Consider the following 22,508-nt stretch of genomic DNA (forward strand, 5'->3'; position numbering starts at 1 on the left):
TGTAACGTATAGAATTCACATACTATGATTGCTTAACATTTGAAACATGCGCACGATTAATTCAGGTCACAAATAATGGAGTTAGAGTACAACATTATAACGGTAGAGTACATGACTAAAGGATACAGAGATCAGCAAAACTGGTGAACGGTGGACTATAAATAAAACAAAACAAAACAATAACAAAAACAACCACAACCTTTCATACATACAAAACATCGGCATGGTAATTGAAATGTTCCAAGTTTGATGCTCAGTTATGCCTATTCCTGTTGTTTTGCTGAACAACAAACTTGGCTCTCTCTGTGTGTGTGTGTGTGTGTGTGTGTGTGTGTGTGTGTGTGTGTGTGTGTGTGTGTGTGTGTGTGTGTGTGTGTGTGTGTGTGTGTGTGTGTGTGTGTGTGTGTGTGTGTGTGTGTGTGTGTGTGTGTGTGCATACAAATGTATGTATGTATGTATGTATGTATGGATGTACCTAAGTATATTTGTCCATTTGTGCCCATTTGAATAAAACCATTACATGGTAAAACAGCCAACATGTGAGAATCAAAAGCTGTTTTGAATTTCTACCAGGTAAGACAGTTTCTGTAGTACTGAAATAGCAAAGGATAAGTATAGTGATAGGTGCTTACCATGTTTGAAGGTGCTGGAGAAGCAAGTTAAAGAAATTTCTAGAAAACGTAATTCATGAGGTTTGGTCACTTTACATTGTACAACAAGTTTAAGAAAAAATTTAAATTTTAAGTTCAATTAGGGATCATAGAAAAAAAAAGTAAGGAAACAAGGGAGGTGCAGATATATTAGCGAACATTTAATCCTTAATTCAGCCTTGGGTAGACTGTATTAAGGATTAAATTAAGGATTAAATGTTTGCTAGTATATCTGCAGGTAGGTGACCTCCCTTCTTTTTTTTTCTATGATCCCTAATCAAACTTGAAATTTTTAATGTTTCCTTAAACTTGTTTGTTTACTTTTTTTTTGTAACATTATTATGACTGGTGAACCCACGCATACCGCATCAAAAGAAATGATAGTGCCAGAAATAATGTTTTCATTTGAATGCACGCCCCAGCTATCAAGCACTGCTTCAAAAGTGCAGTGGTCATTTCTCTTCACTTTCAGCTATATGCAGTCCGTTACACAGCGCTACAGACGAAAAACAGTAGAAGAAGTTACTCTACAACAATCCAGTCACCACCAAAATACAACAATTCGTGCGCCCTATCTATCAATTACTGCCTCGAAAGTGCAGTGGCCATTACGCTTCACTATCAACTACGTTCAGCCCGTTACACAGCATTACAAACAAAGAACAGTGTTAGAATCGTCTTTGCAATCAGTCCATTCACCACGGAAAATACGGATGATCCCCATTCACAAACGTACTGTAGGGAAGCTATGCATCACGCTACCATGAATCGAAACTTGGGTTGCCACCAAAATGAAATGGGACACAAAGGAGGACAAAGATAAGTCCATGATACGTGCATTGTACGTACTGTGGTATGCCAAAAGGCACATCTTGGACAAAGCAACGTTGAACAGTGAAAAAATCAAGCCCATAGCCTTAGCCGTTATCGAGTTACACTTGCCTGAAGGCATCAGGCAGGCAGGCAGGCAGGCAGGCAGCTATCAGTAGAAAATTCCATTGAATAATATTTTTTAATTTTGTAAAAATTTATTGGAAGCCTTTAGGATCATACTGAAGGCACTTTTTGGGCTTGGTTATACCTAATCAATACTGCCAAGGTGCCAGGATGGAGTTGTGAAGCTGGTTTTTTGGTGAATTTTTTTGGCTAGGAAAATCCAGATCCCTTAGTGCAATTTTGGCTTTAGATCATTGCGACTGTTCTATTAGAATATATTACTTAATTTCTGGAAACCAGTGAAACCTCTGGCCTATAGCACAAAATTAACTTGTTTTCATTGTTATCAACATGGAAAATCACCAATTGCCAGTGCTCAGAGTTTCGTGTGCATGTGTATGAGTTTGTGGTGTGCATGTATGCATGCGTGCGTGTGCGTGCGTGTGTGTGTGTGTGTGTGTGTGTGTGTGTGTGTGTGTGTGTGTGTGTGTGTGTGTGTGTGTGTGTGTGTGTGTGTGTGTGTGTGTGTGTGTGTGTGTGTGTGTGGTTCAATTTCCAGCTGGGCCACTTTGGTGTTGTTGTAGCTTCCTTGAGCAAGAAACTTTACTCACATTGTTCCAGTCTACCCAGCTGTTAAAACGGGGAACTGGTGGCCTGGTGCCAACTGAGAAACCAGCCCACCCAGCTGTAACATCAATATGTACCTGGTATTGGTATTAACTGTGGGAGCAAATGCTCAACTGTCTATGTCTCATGTAGCAGTTGAAGGTCCAGGTGGGATTTCAGGTGCTCACATCTTGACTTGTGAGACATGGTACAGCCTCCTGCGAGTTACTAGTCCTGCCCCATGAAGGCATGCCTGCACTGACTCATAGCATCTGAGTAACTTGTTCCCCAGGTTTTTCACCAGGCCTATTAATGGGTAGAGTCTGTATTTTGAGATCGGCCACTTGACATCCAGCATTGAATTGAATTCAAGTTGTGATTGGAATGCAATTGTGCAATAGAGGACTTGCAGCGTGACGTAAATCATCGTAATTGCTAAGCAACCATAGCTGTCAGCCATGTTTTGGGACAGTGTTGTGGCTGAAAAGTGCTTTCTCAGGATTTGGTACAGGCTGTAATGAAGCGAATCAGTGTTGAGTTGTGTTGTAAATACCACCCAGCTCGTTAAAAAAGGCGAAGAAGTTAGAATTGGTGAGTAATGTATCGAAATTTAATTAGCCACCTATTTCACAAAGACAATGATAAGATCTTCTACTTCAAAACCAGCCCCACTTCCGAGTGCCACTATACCCAGCGCTTAGTGAATAAATCTCGTTACCTTCATTCTGACCCAATATGCTCCATAGAAAGCTGTCCCGGAACACGTCCGTCTAGCAACCGTTACTTCACGCGTGCAAGTCCTCTATGATAATTATGGAGAACTTTACACAATGTTATGTACAGTACAAGGCCTAAAACTATTGACAAACAGTTGGATGATACACTATAGTGTATAAGCAGACTTGTGCAGATTACTAGTGTGGCCATTTGATCACAATACATAATAGCCTACTGTAGGTCTATATTTGAGACCAGGTGTTTATTTTCCTCATGTTACTGGCTTGTACACATTACACCCATTCACAGCTGAACTGTTCCGCTGACTATATATAACATACAGTACAATCCATCTCACCTCCTGGATAGTCCACACTGCAGATGTTTCTTCATAACTTTCATCATCTGTAATACAGTACATAGTGTGATGACAAAGAATTAATAATTGGGTAGCACATGTAGCAAGGGAGAGGGGGTTATACTGACTTATACGAGCATACTTAAATAGTGGATAATGAATCAGTGCAAGTCATCCTAATGCATTAATCTGTAGTAGTACAATGTATGCACCACGTTTCATGTTGTACTGGTAGCAGCCAAAATATTATGGTGCTCAAGTTGTGGCCTAGTAGATGTGGTCACTGTAAATACATGATCTTAAGAACACTAAACTAAGGTTTTAGTTTAAAAGTGCTTCAATAACAGCACATATATGCATACCTTATTACACTATAGAAGTTTTTATACAACATTCTGATTGAATCATTGGAAGCTGAGCTGTTGGGCACTGGATACCCACTGAACATTGGCAATAGACAATTCAGACGGTGTCAATGGTCCCCTAAGCTTAAATAGCTTTTGCCTAGTGTTATGGGCAAAGCGAAGGACATAAGCAGTCACGTCAAGTAGTGTAATTGCTGTAAGCAGAGGGGTCAATTACACAGTGAATACCATGGGTGGGCAGTGATATGGTTGTGTTGTGGACTCTAATAGATGACAGAGGGCTTTCTACACTGTTAGCTTCTACAAGTAAGGCTTCTGAAGGGTTTCAGGTGGGCCATTCAGAAGGAGATGATAGCCATGAAGGGCCATATCTCCATAGTGTTGAGTCAACTAGTTGCTCAGTTGTCAGTCCACGGGTTACCAGATCTGCTGGATTACAAGCGGTTGGACAGTATCTCCAACTCGATGAAATGTCTAGAATTTCTTTTACTCTATGCTTAATGAATGGTTTTAGGTTCTTCTTACTTTGGAGCCAGAAAGAACTATCTGGCTATCAGACCAGTAAAAGGTGTCCGTTGTATGGTTAAGGAAGTTCACTACAAAGGAACCTAGGCGAGCTGCAATGACTGCAGCCATGAGCTCCAGCCTAGGTTGTGTGTGTTGTTTTACTGGAGCTACACGGGATTAGATATTAGTAGTGATGAGTGGTTGCCACAATAGATGTAGACAGCAGCTCCATATGCTTTTGGACTTGCGTCCGCAAAGACATGCAGAGTTGTGGCAGAGGGATCGAGCTTAGGAATGCACTGCCGCGGGAAACACTGTTGTGAAGCAACTGAGATGTCTGCTACAATGGAAGTCCACTTTAGCTGATAGGTGTCATTCAGCTCAATATCCCAAGATACATTGTCCTGCCAAAGCTCTTGCAGTAGTAGCTTGGCAGTTATGGTCACTGGAGTAACTAAGCCTAGTGGGTCAAAGATGGAAGAGGTGTAGCGAAGTATTTCACGTTTAGTAACTGGGGTTCTGACAGGCTCAGGTTTTGAACATAGTGATAGTTCATCAAGTCCAACGTTCCAGCATAAGCCAAGCACTTTAACAGTCTCCTTTGTCTCAGCAACCTTGTACTGTTCTGTTAGAGCTCTTAGAGAAGGACTGTTAGATGCCCAGGCACGCAGATTAAACTTTGATGAACTCATCAGGGAGCAGGACTCTAGAAAATACTGAGTAGCTTCTTGCTCAGTGTCACAGCCTGAAACTACATTATCAACACACAGGCTACTAATTATGTCGGTAGACACTGCTGATGGATATTGCTGTAGGTGATATGTCAGTGCAGCATTCAGCATAAATGGTGAGCAGCTTGCTCCAAACAGGACAACCTTAAACCGGTATGCCTGGAATGGGCTGTTAGGATCCTTCAGATTGGTTAGCCAAAGAAAGCGGGTGAAATCTCTATCTGACTTGTCAAGCTGCACGTGGAGAAATGCTTTCTCAAAGTCAGCTGAGAAACCATACACATATAAACGGAAGTGTAGAAGTATGGCACATAGGTGGTTCAGAAAGGGTGGCCCTACATGAAGGCAGTCATTGAAACTGGGTTGGTGGGCGGACTGTCTACAGCTACAATCATACACAATGCGGACTGGTGTGGTAGCCGAGTCCTTCCTAACAGCCCTATGGGGAATGTAATGTGCCCGTTGGGTGTTGAAGTTATCTACCTTCTCAATAAACCCTTTGGACTCCTGATCAGCAATGATCTGGCCATACATGCTCAGGAGTTCTGGATCCTTAGCTAACCTCTGAGCCAAGGATCTGGTTCGCTTAGCACAGATAGAGAAATTAGAGGGTAGGAAGGGATGGTCCTCCTTCCAGGGGAACTTGAGAGATAAAGTTCCATTAGGCTGGCATGCAATGCTAGTTTGCATGTAGGTCTTCAAGAAGTTATCACCACTGTCAACGGTGCTTGGGGAGGTTCCACTTGACTCCAATTTCCAGAAGGTGTCTAAGTTCTGGGAGTCTACTGCTGTGAAGTTGATATGGACCAAGTTGACAGCAACTGACGGTTGTAATAGAGGACCAGAAAGTAGGTAGCCCAAGCAAGACTTGACTGCTGTTGGACCATTGCCACGTATGACCTGGTCTTGGACAAATGTCCAGTAGTAGTCAGCCCCCACAAGAATGTTAATCTCAAAGCTGTCATCTTCAGTTACAGGATGGGCCAATTGTAGGTGCTTCAAATATGGCATCTTACTTACTTCCATCCGCACAGAATTTTGCAATGGAGCTGCAGGCTGTGGTACCACCAACACTGAGATTGGGATAACACTCCTATCTTGAGTGTGCACTAAAATAGTAGCTACCTGAAGAAATCTAGCAGAGGAAGCCAGGTTACCAAATGACGACAGAGAGATTTGTTCTGAATGTGTTGGATGTAAGCTAAGTCTGTCAGCAAGTTCTTGGGAAATGAAGGAGCGCTGTGCCCCTTCATCAAAGAGAATGTTGCCTTCTGTGCTGATTGAACCAACTGAAACAGTTGCAATAGCTGTCTTCAGAAGGCAAACACTATGGACTGACACAGGTGGAGATGTGGATCTAGTCACCATGGTATATGAAGATACTTGTTCATTGCTAGTTGTGGGAGGAAGGGTTGGCTGTACACCACTGTTGTTGTGAGGTGGCTGTAAGTTAGTGGGGGTAGGGGGTGGCTGTACACTACTGTTTGCAGGAGAAGGGAGTGAGGGAGGAGTAGAGACTACTGGAGGGCACAAGCTGGTGTGATGCTTTTGGTTGCATTGTTTACATCACCTACGAGAGGTACACTGAGAGACCCTATGGTTTGCTAAGCAGTTGAAGCACAACCCAGCTGCTTTCACAATGGTTGTGCGTTGCTGGTGGTCTTTGATAACAGTGCACTGGTTGGCAGTATGTGGGCCCTTACAGTAAGTACATGCCAGTTCCTTGTTCCCTTGCTTGGCTAAAGGCTTTCTAGCTGTGGTGTGAAAGGATGCAGCAGTACTGTGTGAATGACTATTAGAATAATAGCCTAATTCAAGGACCCGGATTTCCTTTAGAATACAAGCCATGATGTCCTTAATGGTCCACTCTCCACTACTGTGTTCTCTTGCGAACTGCTTCTTGAGTTCTAAAGGAAGCTTTCCCAGAACCATGGGAGTCAGCATTGCACAATAAGGGGTAGTGCTAAAAGCCGGAACGGAACCAATTGGGGCGTGCGCCAAGTAGAAAAATCGTTTGAGATGGATTTTGTATCGTTTTCAACTGCCACACAGTGACTAGAATTGTGCTAGAGTTCATTTCCTTCTACTCATATGCAAGCTAGAAATCGCGCTCTCGAAGTTTCTATTTAATGCCCGCCATGTGGCATGTTGTGCTCTTACCAATCCATCTAGTTCTGTTTAATCCTGATGTAGAATTGCTTCTTTATCATTCTAAAAGGTAAACTACTGTAGTATTTTCATGTTATAATCGTGTCTAACTCTTTAGTAACAGCGAAGATGGTTTTCTGAAGTCTGCCAGCATGGGCAATGAGTTACGAGAGTTAATCACAGTAATAATAGCGTAGCAGGTTAAATGATAGTTTTTCAATGTAGGTAATTGCAAAACGCTTTCATGCAGTGGGCATTAAATAGAAACTTAGAGCGAGCGATTTCTAGCATGCCTAAAAGTAGAAAACTAACTTCAGCACAATTCTATTCACTACGTAATGGTAAGAAACGGTGTACAATCTGTAAAAACGATTTATTCACTCGGCACATGTGCATGCCCCCTTCCGTTCCGGATTTTAGCACTACCCCACAATAAGAGTCACGAGACTTCCTCAAGGATTGAAGTGCTCTCATGTGGCTTTCTAACTTATCATGAAAGGCTTGAAGGCTGGCCAGATTGTTAGCAGGTTTGGGAAGGTTCATTAGTGCATCCATGTGTGCACTAACTAACTTATATGGCTGCCCAAACCTGTCCTTCAGCAAAGCCACAGAGTGTTCATAGTTCTTGTCTGTTAGGGGAAGGTCGTCAATGACATGAGCTGCATCACCCAGCAGCTGTGCCCGTAAGTAATAAAATTTCTGTACCCCAGTTAACCCCTTTTTGTTATGTATAGCTGCTTCAAATGAGTCCCAAAAGGTTTGGAACTGGAGGGAGTCGCCACTAAAGGTAGGAAGAGTTAGTTTTGGTAACTGACACACAGACTGACCCACATTATGTACAACAGGTGTGTGCGATAATGTATTACTCACTGAGATAGATGAGATGGCATTTCCAGTTGCACTAGGTTGATCAGTGTCCTCTCTGTTGCTCTGCTCCACCACACGCTGTTCTGGTAGTTGGCTGATCCTGCTGTATTGGGGTTGGAGGTGCTGGCTGGTTTGTTCGGGTAGTTGTTGATGCAGTGGAGAACTTTCTAAGCGTAGCAATCTTCTTAGCTAGTTCAAAATGGTACATCTCGGCGTCTGTTACTTCATCTTCAAGTTCCTGTTCGGTAGTGATCGCTGCGAGGATCGTCTGGTCCAGTTCTTCCAGTTGACGTTTCTTCGCTGACAATTGGCTTAACACGAGGTCGATAGTCTCTTTGTCCGCTTGCGAGATAGACTGGGGAGTGACTTCGTCATCTGCTTCAGTGATCGCGTGGGCCTTGGTAAAGAGTTTCGTCACAAAGGAGCGCCCACCACGTCTAGAAGCTTTGGCACGCTGTAGAGCATCCATCGAATCCCTGGTCCGATAAAGCACCAAAATTTGATAGTTAGTACAAGAGAGGTTCGAAACTATTCGAAAGGACGATCTTGACAACAGCGGGTTCCGAGACGTGTTCACACTACTAATGAAACGCACTAACCAGCACATACATGCACGTGATACACAATACATTACATCATACTACAATAATGTTAGTTACTAGTTCTGGACAGAGTGGAACTTCTCCTTGGTTATGGTACTACAATGCTGTACTCGTACTTTAATGTATTTTAGTGTTTAATAATATTATACTTCCCTCTCAAGACATGGACTGTCATCAATAATACTATAAATAGCGTATCAAGTGTGTTCACTTTTCACTTGAAGTGTTACTGTGCAGGGACTTTCCAAGGGATATCCCCTAAATGTAGGTCACGTGATAATTGTCAGTCAGGTGGAACTTATTTATTTCCATTAATGCACCATGGAGCTTGTGTTGTGGCTTTCATTAATCGATCATTATGCACATACCATGGTGCAACAAAGTTTGTAACAAATTGCTGGAATGTGGTTCATGGTTTGCCGGTATGAGCTTGTGTTGTGGCTTTCAACTTTTGTAACAGATTGCTTGAATGTACATATGCATGTGGTTCGTGGTTTGCCAATGATTGTGTATATGAGTTGGGGTTGTTCCACACAGCTTGTACAATATTCAGATGTCTGCATGACAACACAAGGTTAAGTGAGACCTGTAAAAGAACTAGCTATAGCAGGCACTGAACTTAACCTTAAATTAAACACACATGCAACTAACCTGGAACATTGGTCGCAACACCAAAGACACTTGCTTGGGCATCCTCATGGCTTAGCTATGGAGTGACATGTGTAATTAATCGGCACTAAACAGTATCTACAACACAATTTTTCTTTTCTGCAAGAACATTTTAGCACCAAGGAAAGGCACTACCATCTCTCCTACAAGAGCATTTCACAAGAGATGTAATAATAACTTGAGTACAACCAATATGTGGTGTATGTTTGTGAACATGTGTGTATAGTGTTTGCACATTTTGTGTGCATCTTGTACTTGTATATGATGTAAGCGTGTGTTTGTATGTAGTGAAATAAAAATAATAGTATGATGTTTGTGATCTCTTACATAACCCTTAGCAAAGCATCTAGCTCTACGAGTGGCAAGCCAAGTTGTCCTCAGGACACTATGGCAGTGGCCATAGCAGGTTTAATCGATATATTCCAATAGAACAGTCAAGCAATAAATACTCTAATAGAACAGTCAGGCAAAAAATACTCTAATAGAACAGCCATTGAACAATATAGCTGAATATTTACATCTCTGTCTGAAAACACTACCAGATCCCAGATACAATCTCAAAGTTGCCATTTCACGATGGTGGCATTCCCCAAGATCACCTAGAAAAGCATGCTTTGCAAATAAGTACTTTACACACATCTGTGACTGGATTTTGGAAAAACGATCCAAATCGCACATTAGAAGTTCCGAGATAAACGGTTTTAAAGAATTGAAGCCAGCATAACTCTCCAAGGATAGCAAGCACGCGTATGAAATTTACACAAAAGATGCATCAATCTGTTACCTTTCAAGCCACTTCCAGTACTTGTAGCTGCTTGTACAGTTTCCCGCCAAATAAGATAGAAAATCTGAGCAGTTGGACGAGCGAAGTAGTATCACGAGTGCTCACAAAGGGGTGGAGGTTGGGGGGTGGCGGGGAGGCCAAAAGATAGACCTCAAAATGGAGGCAGACCACGATTGGAGTCCAGACACCAGATTACAGGGCTGTGCTGGCTCCTTAGTGGCTGATATGTAGCAAAATCAGCAGAGAACACGTCTGGCCAACATTATAAGGCTGTCCACCAGTAAACCACTGACTCTTGCCAAGCCAGGTCCTACACAAGGCCTGAAACCGCCATTTGAGCACTCCACACCACCCAGAAAAGACGTGTGTAAAAACCAGCCTCGTGTAGTTTGAGTAGTGCTGAGGGTCAAAACTTGTAGTACGATAGTGTAGCTATCCACTGGTGGTGTTAGTTTGATTTTGCCTGATGTGCGATTTGGATCGGTTCTGTGAAATCTGGTCACATCTTTGGTTACCCTGACTGTAGCGATTATTGCTTGGCATGACCAGTAATTTCTACTGGCCCTTGTCCTAATAAAAAATTAACAGCTACTATAGGAATGTATGTTATATGCTCACCACCTATCAGCAGATTTGTTTTTGGTTGCAACACCTCCACAAGCCAGAATTCATCATACACCCCCCATGGCTTGAACATTGGGTCTGTAAATTATATAACTGACAAAAATTAGCGATATCCCCTAAAAACACCTTTGCTGTAAAAAAAGGTGCATCCAAGAAACTACAAGTATCTGTAACCCCATGTAAAACAGATAAGCTGTAGAAAAACACTCCATGAAATTAATGGGTAACTGAAAGAGCTGATATCTAGAGCGGCCAAGAATCAATGATGTTACTACAACTGACTATGATTACCAGAGAATACCTTGGCTGTAAAACAGGCAAATAAAACTAACTGGCAACCAAAACAGCTGATATCTGAAGTGGCCAAGAATAAAAGTTAAGTTGATATAACTTACTACAATTATTAACTTGCAACATTGAATCTTAATCATTCAACCGTGTTCTATACATTCACCCTTGCTACATCCTAAATTAATTCTTTGTAACTCTAATTGGCTGGTAATTTGGCCGCCTTTTTTTCTTTACTTATTGAAAAAGGTGGCCTAATTACCAGCCAATTAGAGTTACAAAGAATTAATTTAGGATGTAGCAAGGGTGAATGTATTGAATGATTAAAATTCAATGTTGCAAGTTAATAATTGTAGTAAGTTGTATCAACTTAACTTTTATTCTTGGCCACTTCAGATATCAGCTGTTTTGGTTGCCAGTTACTTTTATTTGCCTGTTTTACAGCCAAGGTATTCTTTGGTATTCATAGTCAGTTGTAGTAACATCATTGATTCTTGGCCGCTCTAGATATCAGCTCTTTCAGTTACCCATTAATTTCATGGAGTGTTTTTCTACAGCTTATCTGTTTTACATGGGGTTACAGATACTTGTAGTTTCTTGGATGCACCTTTTTTTTACAGCAAAAGTGTTTTTGGGGAGGATTATTACTACAAGTAACGAAGTTACTAATCTTGTTAGTTATCCTCTGAGTAACGCCTAGCCACAACGAAGTAACGAAGCCTACTAAATGAAGCTTATTCACCATGAATCACCAGCTTCTTACTTATAACCAAGATTTGCACATTGTCCAACAACGCAATCATGTCACGTGATAATGTGGTAACTTCACACGTGACAGCTTAAGGCTGTGGATACAAAGTAATATAATATGTAATATTATTATAGTTACTTTATTTTATGAGTAATATGTAACTGTAACTAAATAGTTCAGTATGTAATATGTAACTAGTTATACTTTTACAAAGTAACTTGCCCAACACTGAGTGTTGACCATTACAGTGGCGGATCCAGGGGGGGGGGGCACAGGGGGCACGTACCCCCCCCCCCCCCCCCCCCCCCTCCCTTAAAAAAAATGTATATAAGATCGAGATACCCCAATAGAGCAGTCAATCACCAATCACTCTAATAAAGCAGTCACAGTGTTCATGGGGAAGTGTAGCTTACTTAGGAAGCTATAAATAGGATTTTATTTTACATAACATACGTGATATAATATATTTGCATGGTAAAGGATAACTAGCTATTATTGTTGTGACCTTTTTTTTTTTTTTTTTTGCTCTTCAACTTTTTTTCAGCAAGGTGCCCCCCCTCTTTCCAGACTCTGGATCCGCCCCTGCATTAGTAGCATCAAGTACCATCATTTAACAGGTACATGCATAGTGCATAAGTAACTATTTATGCATGCACTAATGGATGATTCAAAGTTATACAAAGTTATGAACAGGGCTTAGCCCCAGCAGGTTCAGATAAATAAGAAAAATGCATTAAACCTGAAAAATCTGTGAATTTAACAAAAAAATTGTAAAAACAGCAAAGTTTTGTAAGTAAAAATTTTTTCTAGCCTTGGTGACTGTGCAATGTAATGGCTAAACTGTACTGTATATGCATGCGACTCAAAGTTTGTGAAAAGGTATATTTTGCACATTGTGCAATATTAGATATCGCGATTTAAAGTATTCATAACTTACACCATGAGTGGAGCTATCCATAGTATCTATTGCATTGGTAGAGTGCAACGATGCCACTCAACATTCATTTGGGGCACTTTTATTTTCTAAACTCAGTGTTAATATTGCAGTTGGTGTAATAGTGGTACGAGGGAGCAAGAAATGGCAGGAGAAGATAAATGAAGTTGCAATTCTCAATAGAAACTCTCCATCAACTGAGAGCACATGTTACAGTCCCAGAAAACATCCAGCAAACTGCTGCAGTTGTCTGGCCACATCCATGCATCATAATTATACAAACTGTGTTCCAGTTCGTCACCCATGGGTTTACACAAACAGCAAGGTAATAGAAGAATAGCAGTGGAATTCGACTGTATATAGACTATAACTGCCTGTGGTATAAAATATGAACACTTAACTAAGTACATAAGAACAGTTTATTGGAATTGTACCTGGGCTCTAAATGTATAAATCACAGACCTTTTATCTACTGTAGACAATGAAAGTTAGAGTGTGACAAAATCAGCAAATAAAGCTATAGTGAATTTACCATGGAGCTAATAATGAACAATAGCTAACTATATAGCTAACAAAATTTTTAGGCTTTCAATTTGCCAAACTTTTGTTGTTTACAGTATTATATGAGTCACACATGACAGCAACATTTCATACCATATACTAGCTTCTTGCATATTGTGTACATGATGTTTCCATACATAGCACATTGTTCATTATCATCCTGATGTTTGATGGATGTTACATTTCCCCTTTTACTCCTTGAGTTACCAGACCAACTTGACTTATCATGATAATTATTATATTATTATATTTATTACTGTGCAGCAATCAAAAGATTATAACGCACAGGTGTGATCAATTATTTTGTCATAACAATATAATAATGCAACCTATTGGCCAGGAGGTATTATAGTTATTCTTGTAGGACATCTGTAACCAAAATAATATAATTATTATATATTAAGGCTGACAAGACAAGGCATCTATTTTTCATACATTTTACATCTAGCTATACTGGAAATGTTTCTTGTAACTGGATGGAAAATGCTATAGTCTAAGCCACCCATTTTTATTAGATCCACACAAAAACAGCCAAGCTGTATATGTGAAAAAGTGGTGTGGCCTTAAAAAGCCTGCAACTGGGTGAAAAAAGTTGTGAGATTAAAGGTGGCGGCCAAGAAATGGCTGCAATGATGTCAATGCTAATGTACAAAGCCATTATTAATTTTTTTTAGCATTAACATCATTGCAGCCATTTCTTGGCTGCCACCTTTGATTTCACAACTTTTTTCATCCAGGCTTTAAAGGCCGCACCACTTTTTCACAGCTTGGCTGTTTTTGCGTAGATTTCACTTCTTTTTGTACTTTATAAGGCCCCGAAACCAACCTATATGGCTAACTATGAGCGGGTTTGTTTTTACTCACATGTCTTCTTTTCTATGTAGATACATTGATGATTATTGAAGACAGACTTATAAATGTATTTCATTACATGATTTAATTCAATATTTGTTTAAATACTCTAATAGAGTGCACATTTTTTGAGGACTTCTAATAGAACATGCCGGCATAGAAATTACAAACGTTTGATTATACTAAGTAGATTTCATCTAGACTCTGAATTTCATTTATAAAGCAAAAATTATGTGAAACGATCAGTCAAGCTAGTAGTGGTTCAGTGGTTAAGGATGTAGGTGTTAGGTCCCTGGTTCGAACTCTGATAAGTATTTTTTTCGACATTTTTTGCACACCTTTTTTACCCCGCAGTGATTGCTTTATTAGAGTATCTCGATCCGCGATTTTACACTTGCTTGGTTTTTGCTTTATAACTTTGTCGCTGTAACTCTATTGCTATTCAATATATCAAAAGGCACTGCTACGATGATCAGCCTATCTACACACCAATTTTCAAGTCATTTCTATATTCGGTTTACCGGCCTGTAGCCGCAGGCTCGCCAACTCTCACGGGTTTACTGTGAGTCTCACGGTTTCACTACCCTGCTCAAGGGCAGCAGATCGAATCTCACGGTTTTTGAGAAAAGTCGAGACCTTTTTTTTTTTTTTTTTTTTTTTTTTTTTTTTTTTTTTTTGGTCTCAGCATAGCATCTACCAGTTTTTTTTTACTACACACTGCAATACTACAATAAAGGTACAGAAATCTCAAGATTTTTTTACTTTCCAGGTTGGCAGGCCTGTAGCCGTGACAGAAGTTTGAAAATCCCTACACTGGCATGATATAACAATCATCTTTTTCAATGCCAAAGTAGGGATTTTTCCACCGCGCTATACTGTCATCTCTTGTTTCACTACTTTTTATTGCTTGGATCTCTACTTCATTAAACCAGGCGCGCGCCCAGTTTACTGAAATTGTTTTCGTAAAAGTGTGTGTGTTTACCTATCTACCTCCTACATCATACCCAGATCACACACCCTTATATACACATACATATCCCTTTCCCCAACATAACTCTTCAATGGAGTTGTGCCACCACAGTGGTTGGCTAACAATACACATAGAGCCACAAAGAAGGCTGTATCAGACAGTGTAAGATACAATCCAATATTCTTTGACACCACAAATCGACTCTCCAGACTGTCCTCCACAAAGCCATCCTTGGAATTTTCACTTTTCCAATGCCCATGCCTCTTAAAAATCTGGTCTGGCACTTTTGCATTGGCCGCAGCAGTGGCACCCCCTGACCTCATGCTGTGCAGGTCAAACTCCTGGGCTGAGAAACCCAGAGCTGCTTTCTTGATGAACAGGCTACGTAAACAGCTGTAGCTTATATGCCCGGAGTCTCAAAGCTTTTTGTCATTCTTTTTTTTAAGATTGCTCGAAATAGATATCTTTCATCTATAGTGGTCATCTCAACTCTACGCAAGTAGCATTCCAGCCTAGATACTGGGCAGGTTTTAGATTTGGTTCGAGCAAGCACCACTTCATCACCATTCCTCAATTGGTCATTCTTGCTATACGGATTCGGATGGTCACCAAAAAATTATACTCATTGATAGAAAAGTCACATGGCCGAAGCTCCACCAACTCACTGAACCGCAGAAATGCAGCATAGGCCAGCAGGCATGCAGGTGCAAGCCTCATATCAGAAAGTGACCCAGAGTGTTCAGCATCCAATAGCATTGCCTCAATCATGCCTTTTGTTAGTGGCTCCTTCTTCACCACAGGTTTTGCTAAGATATGCTGCAAGCCTTCTAACATTGCCTTCACCAAGGGATGGGCTGATGGTGAGTCTTAACCAGAAATAGAGTGTACACAGGCCAATGCATTGCAGGCCTCCTCGGCTGCTGATTTGGATGCCTTCTCTTCTCCAATATACTGTAAATACAGGACAAAATCTTGTGGTCTGGTTGGGATAAGTTGCAGCCTGTGAGCCAACGCCAAGGTCTTCCATCTTTTAAAGGCACCCATGTATTTCTTAACAGTACTGTCCACTCGACTATGCAGAACTGTATTTGGCAGCCTGCTAGCGAGATCTTTTAATTCCGGGTCTTCTATATCATGGAAAAATATCCAGCTCCCATGTGCTAACATACCTACAGAACAAATTCATGCACACATTGTGACAAGATAACATGCTTGTCACTGATGACATACTACCCTTTGCTTATATAATTATTCAAAATGATTACTACAGAACATATAGAATACAGAACCACACAGAACCTTAATGTTCCATCTCTCTTCACTGGGCTAGCCCATGGACTCTCTGATGGTTTAATTACACCCATGCATTGCATCTTAGCCAGTTGGTCTGATATCTCATGTTGAGCTGCAAAAGGGACACTTCTTACAGCTTGTCTCTGTGGACATGCATCTCTAATGTCAATCCTGAATTCAACTAAATCAGTTTTCCCTCTCTCATCTTCAGTCAAACTAAATATGTCATGATACTCAGCAAGTAGCTCTCTTAACTGTAATGCTCCATCCTCAATCAGCTGCATGTTTCTGTGATTTCAAGAATATTTCTTGCAATTGCTGTTGTCACCACTTGATATGTTCATTAGAGCAGACCATGCCATTTGGTAGTGTGGTAACAACCCATACCTTTACATGTTCAGGATGTTGAGGCTGTATCACCTCTGTGCTACTTGTGTACTCCAGTCCGCTACTACAGTTTAGGTTAGTTAATTCTTCAGTAGTTTCCCCAATGAAACATGCTTGTCCTCGTGATTCATCCAAATCTCTGGATGGTTCAACATCTACTTCACTGGCACGTGCAATATCTCTACCGCACTCAAGGAGATATGGTCGGTTGGAAATTAGAACAATTGTTCGACCATCCTGGTTGACCTTGACAATTGAGTCATCAATCTATAAACCATCATCTAACAAGCCTTCTGTCTCTATCAATACAGATCCTTCTAACTCATCTACCTTTACTGGTATGGCTATATATTCAGTGGTAAACTGGTAATCTCACAACACTGATAAGTTTTACACCTGCCAACAGAATAGCATATTTCCCTACTGAATTATCCTCTGAAGTAGATGACTCCACTATTGATGTGCTTTTGGTCTCTACAGTTTGTATACTAGGATGATAGCCCACTATTTCCAATTGTCTACAGACTGATTTAGATAACAGCAACTGATAAGGTGCTACCAACTTGACAAAAAACAGTAGTAGTAATAGTTTTGTCGCCAAAACTGACTTTCATATTCATTTGTCCATCCAGAATAATTGGTTTCTGATCATAGGTGCAAGCTTTCAGCTGAGGAGCTTTAAGATCCTCTATCTTGAGATTAGTCTTCTCAACTACATGATAAAACAGGTCTCCTCTAATGATGGTAATGTCAGAACCAGTATCAATGACACCAGTATAGTAGTAGATACTCCTTCAATCTTTACATCAACACAACAGGATACACCAGTACTAGATACTCTTTACATCAACACAATGGGATACACTCGATCCTCTCTGTCATTGTCTGGGAATTAGTCTGATCATCATGTTAGCGCCAGGTGGCTTACTAGTCTTTTGGATTGAAGTTTTAATTAAGCTTTCTGTCTTCCACTGTCGGTATTGATAAGATAGGTGAGTGGGACTATCACAAATGTGGCATCTCTGTTGTTTCTTCTGACTGGTTTCTTTATTGCTAGCCTTCCCCTGAGTGGCATTAGTACTCTTCTTATTAAATCTAGACCAACAGTGTGATGACGGTTGACTGCTGTTACTCTTCTGTTTACCATTCCAGATGGCTACAAGTACTGTTGCTTCCTTTTGAGCTCTGCCAGTCTTTGTTCCTCTCTCTTGGCTGCTATACCTAGTTCCTTATAGTTCTGAACCTCAGAAACTACAGGTGACTCCATTAAGGTTAGTAATATATAGCTGTCCATATAACAGCATTTCCCTTGTCTTGTTTGACAAATGCTCCCTTCTAAACCCAGTCTGGAAAACATCTTCTAGTCATCCTACAAAAGGTCACTGTGGCATGTGACAGGAATCCAATGCAGCTAATACCTGGTTGCCAGGATCAAGTCTTTCTTTCAATGTTATTTTTCTCTTCTGGTAGTAATAACTTCCACTGTTGTGCTACTTTACCTCTCAAATAACCAGCCAATTGTATCAATGATTCTTCTGAGGTCCAATCATTCCAGATGGCTGCTCACTCTAATGTTAGTAACCATGCAATCATCAAAGGTTGTCTTGACATCATCAACAGTAAAAGGATCTACTGGGGGTGCCTTTCCGTGAAGGGAAATGTAAGCATGACTTGTACCAGGCAGCTTACTACCACTAGCAGTACCTGTAGAACATACTGGTCTGCCAACCACAAAAGCAATGTCAGACAAGCATGTTCTCAGCTGAGTTACCTGCTGAGCTTGAGACCTCTCCCCTTCTCTGTCATACCAGTCAAGTTGAGTCACTCACTTTAACTCTTGCTGTAGACATGCTACATGCAGTGTTCTCCTGATGAGAAAAGGTTAAGTGCTGTTGTTGTGACCCAAGTAGATGTTGTTGTCGCTGTTGAACAACCCTGGAAGTCCCTGATAAGAAAAGGTTAGGGGTTGTTGTTGTCACCCATATAGTTGTTGTGATTCCATGGCTTCCCCAATATTGTTGTGAACCATGAGGTTGAGGTTGAAAGGGAAGACCCAGCAACTACTCCACCACCACTTGTTAGACCAGTTATTATTATTTTTTTATTATTAACACTTTACAGTGACCAGCACTGAAGGTCTAGCTAACAGCAACTTGTGCTGTAGCCTTACTAATAGGATTACCTACCTAATTTCAAAGGGCTTAGACTTAATGACCTATAGCTATAATAAGGTGTAACAGAAAAGGGGCCAAAGTAAGGGAAAAAAATCTCTCCAACCCCAGGACTTGAACTGCAGGTCACCCAATGTCTAGTCAGGGCCACACTTAGTCTTCCTCCAGGAGGGGTGGATTCTGCTACTCTCTAAGGAATATAACATACTAGCAGATTCCTTCACCACAGGATTGGGTGGTATGGTCACCTGCTGGTAGTAACAATCTGGTAGCTCTGGAATCCCTGCAAAAACTTGGAATGGCTGCTTCTGTCAGAAAAGTTGCTTTCACTCTGGCTAGCTCCAGCTCTCTTGATTCCAGCATCTTTTTTTACCTGTTGTAGCTCCTGCTCTTTCTGTGCTGTAGGATACCATCATACCTCAACAATTGCTCACAGTTTTCTTGCTAGAGCTCCACTACCCTATCATTTGCACTTTTAAGCTTAGCCTCTAATTGGTGAACTTCTCCCTTTGTTGACTTTAGCTCCATATACAATGCCATCTTCTCTTCCTGAAGAACTGAGTGAGCTGAGGTGTCAAGTCTAATTCCCTGTCGTTCTCACTACAGCCTTCCTGACTAAAGGTAAGTGACTTACTTTTCTCATGTCTCACAGTAATTGGTGAAGTGACTAAAAGGTTCCATCTTTAGTTTTCATTGACAGTTGCTCTCCATGTTCTGTCTGAGAAACAACTATTTGAGTACATGTGAGGTCATGAAATGTTTTTGTCAACTTCCCAATAATCATAACCTTAATATCACTTCTGGTAGCTGCTGTAGGTACGTCCAGGGCGCCGGTCAACTGCTGAAGATGCCTAAGTTTTAATCTCTTAGATCACGAGGGGTAAGCTTCTCCCTGAACTGCTCTATCTGAAGGGTTCATTCTTCTCTACTCTCTTAGCAGACTTACACTGCAATTCTATAAAACAGTTCTCTAGAGATGCCTCAGTAATTTATGTTTCTCACTGTTACACTGTGACCTTTGTATTCTTTTTCCTCAAAAGTTCCTGGTTCTGCCAAGCTCTCACGGTAGCTGGTGAAAGAATCTTTGTAGGACACCCATTGTGATTTAGCCCTTCCTGGTAACCCTTCTTGAAAATAGCCCCCAACTTTTCTACTCAAGCTTGGCTCATTGAGCAATAGTCTTAATAGTAACATTCAGCAGCAAATACACAGCAGCAAATACACAGCAGCAAATTACAGTTAATTTATACAATGAAAATGATGACATAATGTTCCATCACATAACATCATAGCTCATGATATAGTTAGAATTTATAAGTTTTCTCTAGTCAGGTCTCTTACTGACTCTTAGTACCTTATAAATGTATTATTCTTAACTGCAAAGTTGGCACAAAATTACTAGGTGGTATTAACATACCACATGGTAATTTTGTGCATATCAACACATGGGGGCATGACATATCAGTCAGTATAAATGGATTATATTTTCATGAATAATTATCTCTCATATTTTGATTGGGAGTTTGTTTTCAATCAACATAATATAGGATCCAATTGAACTCTTCTAAAGGACAAGATAGTTGACACAACTATTCAGTTTATTCCATTATGTTCTCAAAAAAGACATAATGCCAAGCCACCAAAGTGGAATAACTTTCTTGATAATTAAGGCTATTCAAATGAAGCACACTTTGTCCAGTACATATAAAGTACAAAATCTCCAACATACTATTCAAAATATGCTACTCAATGCAACATAAGGGTCAGATGAACTATGAAGAATCGTTTATTGCTAATTTCCACACACAACTAAATAAAACCTTTTTATTGTAGACTCCAAACAAAAGTGAAAGCAACAGTATGACCTGTACATAAATCGATGGATCACTTTGCAATAATGATCAGGAGACAGTGGATGTTTTAAATAAATTTTTAATCTACTTTTACTGAAGAAGACATTACTACTATACCTGACCTCACTCCAATGGTTTTTGAAAACTTGTCCAACATTGAGATCACTGAAGATGAAGTATATGACAAACTAATTCACCTAGATGTACATAAAGCTCCAAGACCTGATGGTATTCACCCTAAATATTAAAGTTTTGAATATTGTGCTATTTCTCTAACAATATCATTACACCAGCTGTTTTCCTACTCATCGGATATTGGCAAAATCCCTTCAGAATGGAAACATGCTCATGTTATTCCTATTAATGTAAAAGGTTCCAAACACATTTCTATTAATTATAGACCTGTGAGCTTGACCTTTCACATTATCAAACTATTTGAGTCTATAATTTAATTATGATAAGCTTTAATTTCCATTTTCTGTATTATATCTGAAACTCAAACACAGCTTTTGTCATGGTAAATCTTGTTTTACAAACCTTATTAAGCCATACAATAATTGGACTCTTGCCATAGATGAAGGTTGGAAAGTTGACATTTTATAATAATATTATTTGGATTATCGTAAGGCATTTGACTGGGTCCCACACATACATTTGTTAAGGAAATTAAAGTCTTATGGAATTACTGGGAAATTTTTGACATGGTTAAGAAGTTTTCTTTTAACCAGAAAACAGAGAGTTATATAATAATGGTGTAATGGTCAGATGTATAACAGTTACACAGTAAATTCAAATGGATCAATTCAACCTCCATGGGTAAATTTAAACTACAAACTTTTTGTTAAAATGACCATCTAAAAGTGGTTATAACTAAGGTGTGCTTTTAGACTAAATCGGTCAAAATAACTAGGGTAGGTCAATATAACTGTTCACTTAGGATGTTGAAATAACATATTTGGGTAATTTCAGTGTGTATGGTCATGTCTACTATGGCACAGATTAGATGACCAGCTAAATGGTTAAATTTACAGTACACTGGCCATTATAACATTTGTGTTACATCCCACAATCAAAAGTGAACATGGAGAGCATAGGTTTTATATACAATTTGAAAACTCTATAAGATCAGGTATGTTTATAGTATTAAGATGCAGTATGTAACAATTATTGTGAATAATTATGTGTCACAGATAGATTAATTATGTTATTACTAATGATGACTGACTTGTTAATTAATGTAAACAAACAAACAAATATTTTGTGACATGAGTTAATTTTACCACAGTTGGTTAAAATAACCACGATGGCAAGGTTATTTCAAACACTTGGCTAGAGGTTGAAGAGACCTTAGGGCATCTGGGTAATATGACTATATCTTACAAAGTTAAAATAACCAAATACATCCTTGGGTCATTACTACCAAAAAATCGGTCATTTAATTTGAATTGCAGGTGAAACAACCGAAAAATTTGGGTCATTTGTACCCATTTGAATTTACAGTGTAAGAGTGGAGTACCTCAAGGACCTGTATTAGGGCCCTTGTTATATGTATAACAATAATATTATGTGAATCAAATTTTGCTCAACATTAATTCACCGCAGTTTGCAGATAATACTAAGCTTTACAGAGTAGTCAAATGTTCTGAAGATGTTGTTAAATTACAGAAGGATCCTGATATTGCCATGGAATGGTCTCTACATAAATTTTATTATTGTCTTTGGGTATTGATAAATATAAGGCAATGTGCATCAGCTTACATATGACTTCGGTAAATAACTATTTTACTGTCAACATTAAAAGTGGCCAACATGTTATCATTCCTTATACTGAAAAGGGAAAGGAATTGGGCATGTGGATTTCATCATATTTCTCTTTTCATTGTC

At 39.8% G+C, this 22,508-nt stretch overlaps 2 protein-coding genes across 3 annotated transcripts in view; both read right to left on the reverse strand.

The window, feature by feature from the left end:
• LOC136236549 (UBX domain-containing protein 1-like) overlaps positions 1–22,508 on the reverse strand; it is a 224,576-nt gene that overhangs the window by 7,789 nt on the left and 194,279 nt on the right. Inside the window, exons 1-3 of one of the 2 annotated variants that reach the window (XM_066026741.1) lie at positions 7,889–8,495; positions 3,268–3,314; positions 127–155 (exon numbers count right to left, since the gene is read on the reverse strand). The exons of the other annotated variant lie outside the window; for it this stretch is intronic. Of the exons in view, the coding sequence (XP_065882813.1) occupies positions 127–155; positions 3,268–3,314 (76 nt within the window). The 5' untranslated portion in view covers positions 7,889–8,495. Of the gene's footprint in view, positions 1–126; positions 156–3,267; positions 3,315–7,888; positions 8,496–22,508 lie in introns of those variants that run through there. 2 annotated transcript variants of the gene reach the window in all.
• Positions 4,307–8,354, reverse strand: LOC136236820 (uncharacterized). The gene is made up of 3 exons (XM_066027052.1): positions 7,963–8,354; positions 7,445–7,799; positions 4,307–6,415 (listed from the first exon to the last, which is right to left on the reverse strand). Exons 1-3 carry the CDS (start codon positions 8,352–8,354, stop codon positions 4,307–4,309), a joined length of 2,856 nt encoding a protein of 951 aa, XP_065883124.1.

The sequence above is a fragment of the Dysidea avara genome, chromosome 10 (assembly GCF_963678975.1).
Source record: "Dysidea avara chromosome 10, odDysAvar1.4, whole genome shotgun sequence".
Classification (NCBI taxonomy): Eukaryota; Metazoa; Porifera; class Demospongiae; order Dictyoceratida; family Dysideidae; genus Dysidea; species Dysidea avara.

Coding starts and splice junctions, on each gene's coding strand:
- LOC136236820 (XM_066027052.1), bottom strand. CDS start 8,354: ATGGATGCTCTACAGCGTGCCAAAGCTTCTAGACGTGGTGGGCGCTCC. Junction 7,800..7,962: donor CAGCCAACTACCAGAACAGC/GTGTGGTGGAGC, acceptor TCCTACCTTTAG/TGGCGACTCCCTCCAGTTCC. Junction 6,416..7,444: donor CTCGTGACTCTTATTGTGGG/GTAGTGCTAAAA, acceptor TGCAACCAAAAG/CATCACACCAGCTTGTGCCC.